Below are 11038 nucleotides of genomic sequence, written 5' to 3'. Positions count from 1 at the left end.
TAAAGCCATGGTGACATGGCTGCAGTCACCATCTGCAGTGATTTTGGAGCCCAAGAAAATAAAATATCTCACTGTTTCCACTGTTTCCCCATCTACTTGCCATGGGACTGGATGCCATGATCTTAGTTTTCTGAATGTTGAGTTTTAAGCCAACTTTTTCACTCTTCTCTTTCACTGTCATTGAGAGGCTCTTTTAAAACATTTTTTAAAGTTGCCATTATAAAAACATTTAGGAGGACTTCCACATTAGTTGCTATAAACAACTTTTAAAATAGGCAGAATATATGAGGTAACTGTAAAACAGCACAGGATTATGATCCCCAAAAGTAGGAAAACAGATGAGAGAGGCTTTCCAAATGACCCTGTATTTCTACCTAGAGACAGTGTCTAGACTGTAATACAAGGAGGATAAGCCACAACAGAGCACAGTGGACTGAACTAAGGACAGAGTGAGCAGAGTTTGGAAATAGGAAAACCACTGAAACTTGCAGGGCAAGCTGTTGGAGAGAAGAGAGCTGGGTGGAGTTAATCCTCCAGAAATCTGTAGAAGGTCCCCTTGGGTCTTTCACTGAACATTAATCTGCTCATGAAAAGGGAAATACTCCATGTGGCTGGTCAAAGTGCAACTACCAGGGGAGTTAAAAAAAAAAATCCTGGAAAGCAGTGAGCTGAACAACTACTGGAAGGCAAACATGGCTGGGAGACTTAAATCTTGAATAGCCAGAGGGACAGTCCTCTCTGAACACCCAAAGTGATTCAGTGGGGTTTCGGACATATCTAAGCTGTAGGAAGATCATGAGTGTAGTCCCATAATAATGGCTACCATACAACATCCTAACTGCCATCAACTCACGGACTGGATTTCTGAGGAAAGCTTAAGTTGGAACAAGAGGCCCCTTGTCTAAAATGTTTACGGCCACTGTAGACAAGTTAGATACAGTTTGTGTCATGGAATCCTGGCCTCTCTGAACTTCATATTCCCTCTCATGGACTCTGATCACTGTTCTTTCTCTGGTTCTTTCTAATATTCCTTACTAGCTGGAAGTGTTCTGTCTGAACCCATTCCCTGACACCTGGTCATTCCAATCCAATCCTTCTTTCTCAAAGTGAAGAGAAAAATTGTATTGACATTTCAGAATTCTAAAGTGTGCCCAGAGGAATTCTGGTAGTCAAGGCATCACTGAAGAAATCCCAGTTTCTATGGATGAGAGATTAAGTTAATTTTCTGCTCAACCTACTTAGAAAACAGGGAAATTAAAATAACTGTGAGACAATATATTTTCACCCAAAAGTTTGACCAAAATTTAAAGGTTGATAAAATAAAATTCCCATGAGAGTGCACACTGCATACATTAATATGTGAGAATAGGAATCAGTACAGCTCTATTTGAGCAGAGTATCAGCAATATTAATAAAAATTTACAATCATCATCTTCCTTCCAATTCAATCCAGCTTGCACTTGGCTCTGTATTTTCTATGAGAACATACATATTTGCCAAAGAATTCATGCAAGATTTTTTAATCATAGCAACAAATGGGAAACAATTTTTGTGTCCATCAGGGGGAGAATGTCTAATTATGGCACATACACACTTAAGAATACTTGTGAGTAGTTAAAAGGGTGAGATGGATCCGTATGTGCTCTCAGGGAAAGATCCCACATTCGTTTTAGTAAGTGACAAGGGCAAGAGGCAGAACAATATGTACACTATTGTCCATGTATATCAAATAACTCACAGTGTATTTTTATAACACATATGTAAGAAAAAGTCTAGTCAATTTTGAAACAACACAAAATGTTCATTGTAGTTGCTTCTGAGGATAGGGGTGAATTTTAGAGGAATGTGATAGGGAAGGGGAATTGTGACTTATCCATACTTTTAGAATTTGGGGGCAATAAGAGCATTTGCACTATTACTTAAAACCAGAGTTTTCCTCTGGGGCAAGCAGAGACAAGAGGCAGTGCAAGAATATTTTTTTATCAAGGATGACACTTCTGCCACAGAAGAATTTTCTACCTCCTAGAAGGACACCTGAGTTTTTAAAAATTCTATGTAAATGTTTGCTTACACCGTGATTACTGTCATCTTTTCTCATCTGCTTCTTATGGAGGAAGCCTTGGTTTTGACCACCAAGGTAAACTTACTTATTGGTGTGTGGTCAGCGGACAGTCTCAAACAATTCAGCCCATTAAAATTCTCCTGAAAATGCCAGGGTGGTTTCGAAAATCTCCTCTCTAACCTCAGGGTTATTACACTAACGACCAGTAGCCTGCGTGCCAGTTCAGTTGCTACAGTACTGTCTGACTCTTTGCGACCCAGTGGACCGTAGCCCGCCAGGCTCTTCTGTCCATGGGATTCTCCAGGCAAGAATACTGGAGTGGGTTGCTGTGCCCTCGTCCAGGGGATCTTCCGGACCTGGGGATAGAACCTCGTGTCTCCCACATTGCAGGCAGATTCTTTACTGCTGAGCCACCGGGGAAGCCCAACGACCACTAGTTTCTGTGCCAAATCAGACTCTAGTCACCAGCAGATTTGAAAACACTGAGAACGTGGTGGGGGCAGCCAGTGGGGATGAGGAGGTGTCCGAACCTCCCTGCCGGAAGTGACCCCTCATGGGGAAAGGGCAGCTGCGGTCCCGGTGTCTCGGGTGAGGAACCTGCGGAGAGTAGGGATCCTCTGAGTCAGGCAGGGCGGGGCATCTGATTGGTCCATTCCTCTGCAAGCAGAGCCCAGAGTCCAGAGGAGGATGCAGAGAACAGCTGGCCGGAAGTCAGGTTCCAGTCTGGAGACAAGGGCACAGGACTCGCCAGGGAATACCCAGGGAAGGGCGCTGTCACCGGGAAAGTTCTGGGACCGGACACCCGTGCTGTGACACAGGCGGTCAGCTCTCCAGGAACTCTGGGGCGAGGGGTGGGAGGATTCCAGGGAAACAAGCCCCCAGACAACCCTTAAACTGGGTTTCATTCTCATTTTCACCTTCTTTCTTCAGACTGCTTTTAGTACTTTGGCCACAGCGTTCTTCTTTTCACTGCCAGAAAGATATTATGGAGCAATGTGAAAAGAAATGAGTTAATAGACACAAGGTCAGCCTCAGACCGGGAGGAGTGGAACAATATGAGCTCTGGAGGACTTCAGATCAGAGCTCCAGTTTCGCCCTGTCACTAGCAATGTGAACTAAGCACGTTACCAAATTCTGTGAGCCTCAGATTCTTCAGTGAAGTGTGTTTGATAAGCTCTGTCTTCTAGGACTATTGGAATGTGTATAATGTATATAAAACACCTGGCACAGTGACTAGTGTGCATTGGAACTGTAAAGAGTGACAATTCTTGCCATGATTTTTTTTTGACCCCAGATAATACCAACCCTCCTGCTGAGATTTTTGTTTTGTTTTGCCGTTGCTTTAATCCAGGAGATGTCTGAAAATATGCAATACTATGGCATGCTGAATACCACGTCAGTCAATAATTCTGTTTAATAAGAAAACATACCTTGGTAGATCATGCCCCATAGAGGTTCTATTATTTAATTTGGCTACTGGGGACTCTTCCCTATCTGGATGCAACTCAAAGCTCCTAAAATGTGTGTCAAGAACTAACTCCTTCTCTCCCTCCCAGCTGCCTTAGATCCAGATCACCCCATTTTCATTCACCTGCTGCTGCTGCTGCTAAGTCACTTCAGTCGTGTCCGACTCTGTGCAACTCCATAGACGGCGGCCCACCAGGCTCCCCCGTCCCTGGGATTCTCCAGGCAAGAACACTGGAGTGGGTTGCCATTTCCTTCTCCAATACAGGAAAGTGGAAAGTGAAAGTGAAGTCGCTCAGTCTGGCCCGACTCATAGCGACCCCATGGACTGCAGCCCACCAGGCTCCTCCACCCATGGAATTTTCCAGGCAAGAGTACTGGAGTGGGGTGCCATTGCCTTCTCCATTCATTCGTCGAACCCCTACCAAAATCAAGCCTTGTCCTACTCCGCGACCCTATGGTCACACCACCAGGCTCCTCTATCCATGGGGATTCTCCAGGCAAGAATACTGGAGTGAGCTGCCATTTCCTACTCCAGGGGATCTTCCTGACCCAGGGATTGAACCCGAATCTCTTACATCTCCTGCATTGGCAGGTGGGTTCTTTACCAGTAGTGCTACCTGGGAAACCCTCCCTTAGGGCTTGCCAAATTGTACTCAAATTAACCCAGTCAAAATACCTTATTAATGAGGCAGGCTCTGTTTCTTCCAGTCCAGGGCAGAGAGTGTGACATGGGCAGAGTGACTTCTTGGCATCCCACCTCAAGGAAGTATCACCCTGATTTATCAGAAACTCCTTGGTGATGACGTGGCTAAAACACCTAGTTTGTGCACTGTATTCTCTGGCACTGGAACAGGAGCACAGGATACCTTCCATTCCCTCCCTAGGTGGAGATTTCTCTCTAGTTAATCCATGATCCCAAAGTAACTGCTGAAAGCAGTTCTCCTTTCGAGGCTTAATTGCTCAACTCTGAGACACACAACCCAAGGGTCTGGCCTTTGCTCACCACCCTCACACACCCGCTCTGGCCCACCACCCCTTAAAATCACCTCCCATTGAAGAACTTGAGGTTTTTCCAAGGCCCCAGCTTGTATTGTCTCAGGACATTTATCCTTGAGTGCTCTCATCTGGCCCTCCCCTCCAACCCCAATCATCCTTCTTTTCACTTGTCTTTTTTGTCTTAGAGGCATCCCACCTCATGGTCTTTCTTATATGATAGCTGCTGCTAGACTCTAATCAAATGGGAAAGGCTCAGCCTTCTTTTTCTTAATCCCCCCACCTCCATACATACTAACATGGAGCAAAGAGCAACTGCTCAATTAATGTTTAAGGGGAAACAACAGTGAACAATTTAGTATGATTTTATTTCTCTTACATTATTGAATAAACAAAGCAAGTTCAGGTATATAACTTTTATTTTACAAAACAGGAAAATATAAGGAATAAGGGAAACCAAGAATTCACCATCTTTTGTTTCTCTATTTTTTTTTTGATCCCAACTATTTTACCTCTAATTTCTTTTGCATTTCTAAGGAAATGCCTATTCCAATGCTATCTTTTCTTATTCCAGATCACTAAAAAAGATGGAAGGTTTTTTTTTTAATTTAACAAAATAGCAAAACTATTACTCTTAAATTTCATAAACAGCATTAAGTATGTAACCAATATCATTCATACATTTAGATTCTGAACTAAAGTTTTTTTTTTTTAAAACAACATTTGAAACATTTTTTAAGCAACATTTAAAAACATTCAACAACAAAACATAAACCTGTAAGTTATTCAAATATGCTATGCAGTGTGATCCCTCCAGGTGCCCACACTACTTCAGGACAATGCTTCAGATTTCACTGCAGGTGAGAGAAGCTGTGTCGGCCACTGCCCCCAGAATGCACATTGGCCAGGGCACTGGTGCGAAGCATGGCTGCAAATCTGGCTCGGGCTCTCTCTTCTTCATCTCTCAAAGCTTCTTCATACCAGGATGGGAAGGCACTGGGGACCGTATCATGAATGTTGGCCAAGAATTCAAGAACTTTCATTTTGCTGGTTTCCGCATGGGCTCTCGGGCCCCACAGGAACTCATAGCGTGGAGGATCACTGTTGGGCACCTGGCGGTATTCCAGGTACCTTTCCTGCACCAGATCTTGGGTGATGAGCTTCTTGGGATCCCCATGGATGAAGTGCTTCCTTCCAGCATATATCCCCATCACATTGAGCACCTCCCAGACATCCTCCTCAGTGGCGCAGTTGCCCTTCATGAAGATCACACAGAGGATGGTCATAAGGAGGCCAGTCTTGGGCATGATCTCCTCACCCCGAAGCCTGCCATCACTGGTGCGCTGAAATTTGCTGACAAGGGCATAGCAATGAGTGGTGGGGTTGACTTCCTTCACCTCAATGCCAAAGGCCAGCACCATCAGCTCAGAAGCTTTCCTGAGGATCTCAGTGAAGTGCTTCTTGTGCTTTTTAATGACATGCTTAATCATATCTTCTTTGGTAATAGACTCTCTCAGATTATTCTTACGCAGCAGAAATTGCACCAACAGAATTGCCTTCTCGTCTAGAGGCGTTCTACAGGAAAACTCAGTGCTGGGTAATGCCTGGGAGGTGCTTGGTTTTTCATCTTGGCTGTTAGCACCATCATCAGATCTGGTGCATGAAGCACCTGCAGAAGTAGTGGTAGTGGAAGGGGATCTTCCAGACCCCTGGGATTTTCTATCTGACCCGGAAGCAGGAGAGCTCTGGACATTGCCACTAAGCGGAGGGGTAGGGGAAAAGGGGAAGTCTTCTTCCTCTACTGCAGAGGCCTGAGCATCTTGGAGATGCTGAGCCTCACTCCGGGCCTGTTGGCGTTTCTCACGGGCACGGAGCTTACTCTTTTGCCCCCGAGGCATGATGACACAGATCAGGGACAGCAGGCAGGAGTGTGGGCAGGAAGACAGACAATGAGGGCACCTGGAGGAGGGAGGAGATGCTGTGAGTGCCTTCAACAGGGAGATTCCTCCCTGGCTTTAACCAAGACCACCTTTGCAGGTTTGTGTGAGGTTACTGCTCTAGAACCCACAGAGCTCCCTGATCAGCTTGCCCCCTGAGACTCCTTCACAGTTCACATTTAGAATCATCCTGTCAACTGTTGGCAGGGCCCGGCCATCCTCCCCTCTGCTGCTCTGAAGCTAAACTGCTTTCAAAAATGGCCTTCCATCCCTGAGACCCTCCCGTCCCTGAGGAGGAAATAAAGGAAAGCCTTAGCTGGCGACCCCTGCTGGGGCCTGCCAGAACTGACAACAGGCGCAGGGTTTGATGGGACCCCCTTTGTCTTGGACTATTAGGGTTTTCAGTTGTCACTCATGTCCCCCCCCCCCCCCCCCCCCCGCTCCAACACAGCACTTCCGCCCCGCCCCTCCCCTCCACCAGACCGAGACCCCTCCCTCCCGTAGTTTGACAGCCCGACCCGGGGCCTCCCAGGAGAGACCACAGGGACAGTGAGTGTGTGTGCCTGGTTTAGCGTACCCTTAGTCCTTGCTCAGGCTCCTCTCCTTAATTCCAAATAAAGTCCGGGATGTTTTCCGCTTTTGATCTGAGACCATTAGCCTCAGATCAAAGGCTTCACTTCCTGAGACCTCAAGGTAGAGGGTGTTGGGCCTAACGGCTATGCCACGAGCCTCTTTGCGCATGGCAGATCAGAGCGGAGTTCTGTGATGACACCTCCGTTCTAGGGAGACGTATTCCCGCAATTCTAAGCCTCGCCTCTCCCCTCCAGAGACCTGAGACTCTGAGGTGGAAGTCAGCCTGTACCTCCTGCTGACAGCTCTGCCCTGGGCTTCCCAGGAGTGAAAGCAGGAACGAGGCTGTGTGCGGGTCCCTCTCTATGTGGGGGTGGGAGTGGGGCGGAGATTTTTGCATCATTCCTCAAGGTGGAGGCAGGGAGTAGGGTGTCCTCTTAGCTGCTTCTTCAAAGGCTTCCTGGGTAATACTAACTCTCTGAAAACTCTGAACTGTTTCCCTACTGCAAACCTTACAGCAAATAGCTAAGTCCTAGACTAGATACCCTGGTGGCTCAGACGGTAAGGCATCTGCCTGCAATGCGGGAGACCCAGGTTCAATCCCTGGGTTGGGAAGATCTCCTGGAGAAGGAAATGGCAACCCACTCCAGTATTCTTGCCTGGAGAATCCCAAGGACGGAGGAGCCTGGTAGGCTACAGTCCATGGGGTGGCAAAGAGAGTCAGACATGACTGAGGGACTTCACTCTCACTTTCAGGCTAGATATCAGACGGGAAAGTTGCAGTGCAAGGCAGGTTCCCAGGACACACAGTAGGCCGTAAGAGAAAAAGCACATTGGCCCATAGCCATTTGTTCGCCAGCCATACGTAGACTTTGGGGAAACGTCTACTCTAAAAGTTCTATTTTCTAAGGATAAGTTACAGAATTTTGTGAGACTCAGATCTTTTATATTACTAACATTGCACAGTCCAGTGTGGCCACTTTAGTTTTTGACTTTCATTCATACTAAGAAATATATTTACATTGCTAGTAAGTGGGTGTATGTATGCATTTTTTTCATGAAAGAATACCTACCCTTGTTAAGTGTGATTCATTCTTTATATTTGATCATAATAGTAACTTTTAAAAAAATATCAGTCCTCATCCTCTAAAGAGGTTTCAGGTGGTTACTGCACAGCCTCTGGACTCATACTGTTAAAAACAACACCAAACTTTGGTTGCCACCCTGTCAGATGGGCTCTGAGGAGATGCCTCAGGTTCCTTCAGTGAAGCAGTAGAAATCCGTGGTCCCAAGTCACAGTGAAAGAAACCACATGCTGAATCTTAAAATCTTTCCTCCAACCTATCCTGTTGTCTGCCTCTCTTGCAGGCTACAGACCTGTCTCAACTTCAGGGCATGCCCCCACCTGCCCACCCTCAGGTTCTAGTTCAACACAGACTTAGTCTCTCCCAGGGGCTTCTCATTTATGTTGTTTTGTTGCTGGTATTGTTCTTTTCATTCTGGTTTTTATAGTTTCTCCAGGATTGAGTTTAGGAAACAGCAGCCCAAGTCTGCTTGCCATCTTGGAAGCTACATATGAAGCAGTGTAAAAACATGCTTAGGCTGCTGTAACAAAATACCACCGACTGAGTGTTTTAATAACATAAATTTATTTTCTCACAGCTCTGGAGGCTAGTAATTCCAGTTAGAAGTGCTGGCAGACTCAGTTTCTGGTAAGAGCTCTCCTCTTGACTTTTTGCTGTTCTCACAGGTTGGATGGCATCACTGACTCAATGGACATGAGTTTGAGTGAACTCCAGGAGTTGGTGATGGACAGGGAGGCCTGGCGTGCTGCAGTCCATGGGGTCGCAAGAGTTGGACACAACTGAGTGACTGAACTGAACTGGAACTGAACACAGGGACTCTTCTCTGTAAATACACAGAGGGAGAGTGATATCTAGTATCACTTCCTCTTCCTTTAAGAACAGCAGCCTAATTGGATTATTGCCCCATTGTTATGACCTCATTTAACCTTAATAATCTCCTTAAAGACCCTGTTTTCAAATACAATCACAAGGGTGGGTTAGGGCTTCAGCATATGAATTAGGGGCGGGGGTGGGGGGGGTCACAATTCCCTCCAGAGCAAGTAGTAAATTTGTAAATAGTTTAAGGAGAATTGGCATATTTACAGTATTCTTTCCCCTATGAATAAACCTAGTGTTCTTTATTTATTTGGGATTTTTTTCTCTATCAGTACATTTTTATAGTTGCCTCTAAAAAATTGTGTACATTTTTGTTAAATTTATTTTTAGGTAAGTTTTGGATGTTGCTGCTGCTGTTAAATTTTCTATTTAATTGTTCTAATTAGCTATTGATTTTGTGTGGCCAGTCTCCTAATTTTGGTATAGTAATCTTATATACAACAGCTTTTGGAGTCTCTTACTCACTTGAGTATTTTGTGCACTGGTTCCTTTGGATTTTCTAATTAAAGGCTCCTATTGTTGCCATTTATTATCTGTCTTTTCAACGCTGAGTGGCCGGTTAGTTCCCCATATGGTCCACAGAACGAACTCCATTTTGGGGGATTCCCTGGTGGCTCAGACGGTAAAGAGCCTGCCTGCAGTGTTGGACACCTGGGTTCGATCCCCGGGTCAGGAATATCCACTGGAGAAGGAAATGGCAACCCACTGCAGTATTCTTGCCTGGAAAATCCCATGGATGGAGGAGCCTGGCAAGCTACATACCATGGGGTCGCAAAGATTCGACATGACTGAGTGACTTCATTTTTTTCAATATTCCTTCCTCTTATTTATTTTGATATTCTTATTCCTCCAGTTATGTATTCCAGGCCACTTTTAAACAGTAGAAATAGTACCATAACATCTGTGTCTTTCTTCTGACTTTGATGCTTCTAACATTTCACATTTATCTAAGTTTGCTGTAGATTTTAGGAAATGAAAATTCTCTTCAAATGTTATTTTACTAAAGGTTTTTTACTGTGGTGTTAAGTATTTTTCAAAGGCTTTTTCTACACCCCTGGACATGATCCAATGCAGTTTATCCTCTAATCTGTTAATGTCGAAAAATTCCAGTTGACAATTTTTTGTAATGTTATAATAGCTTTGCATTTCTTGAACTCAGCCTCTCTATTCACTTCTATATTAGATATGCCATAAATTTATTTACTGTAGTCGATGCCTCTATGTAAGTGAGATTAGCTCAAGTGAATTTTTTTTTTCCCTTGGGATGTCATTATCTGGTCTCTGTATCAAGGTCAGCACACCTATTAAAATGAGTTTAGTGATTTCTCATCAACAGATTACTGGAGAAAGAAAATGTGGTATAAAGATATGATATTTAGAATGAAAATTTTCACTGGGGAAATTATTAATGATATACAACCACACAGAGAAGAGTAAAATGAACCCAATATACCTGACACTCAGAATCAACAATCATCAATAGTTAGAAGTTAAACACGATAGTTTAGTGGTAACTGTTGATCCAGTTAACATTTGTTAGGTTTTAACTTTACAGAATTTGAAATTTCCAGATAAGGAATTTAAATAAATTTGAATACTATTCTATTTAAAATAAAATCACATAAAATGCTCAGTTAATACCAGAGAACACACACACACAGACACACACAAAGGATATAGAAAAGAGCAAATGCAACAAATAGAAAACAGTTACACAAATAGTAGGTTTTAGTAAAAGTATATCAATAATCACTTTAAATGTGGATACTCTAAATACACCAGTTAAAAGGTAGAAATTTTCAAATCAGATAAAAAAGACTCAACTGTATGTTGTCTCCAAGAAACCCATTTGTATATCAAGACTCTGATAGGAAAAAGCAAAGAATGAGGGATGTTAGGACAGTGAAACTCTTCTGTATGATACTGTAATGGTGGATACATATCATTGGTATCTGTCAAAATCTTTAAGACCTGTACAATACAGAGAGTGAATCCTAATGTAAACTATTGACTTTAGTTAATAATATTATATTAATATTAGTTTATTA

The 11038-nt window shown here is 43.9% G+C and overlaps 1 protein-coding gene across 1 annotated transcript; it reads right to left on the bottom strand.

Moving 5' to 3' along the window:
- Positions 1-4923: 4923 nt before the first annotated feature.
- On the bottom strand, positions 4924-6690 carry LOC147340005 (melanoma-associated antigen B10-like). The gene has a single exon (XM_086388123.1). It carries the CDS (start codon positions 6418-6420, stop codon positions 5374-5376), a length of 1047 nt encoding a protein of 348 aa, XP_086244249.1. The 5' UTR covers positions 6421-6690; the 3' UTR covers positions 4924-5373.
- Between the last annotated feature and the right edge of the window lie 4348 nt (positions 6691-11038).

This window comes from Bos grunniens, chromosome X (genome assembly GCF_055505025.1).
Source record: "Bos grunniens cultivar Pamir isolate PY7600 chromosome X, Bosgru_T2T1.0, whole genome shotgun sequence".
Taxonomy (NCBI): domain Eukaryota; kingdom Metazoa; phylum Chordata; class Mammalia; order Artiodactyla; family Bovidae; genus Bos; species Bos grunniens.
This window is presented reverse-complemented; position numbering and strand designations above follow the sequence as displayed.

Bases quoted from the DNA above. Each gene is read 5' to 3' on its own strand.
- LOC147340005 (XM_086388123.1), bottom strand. From the start codon at position 6,420: ATGCCTCGGGGGCAAAAGAGTAAGCTCCGTGCCCGTGAGAAACGCCAA.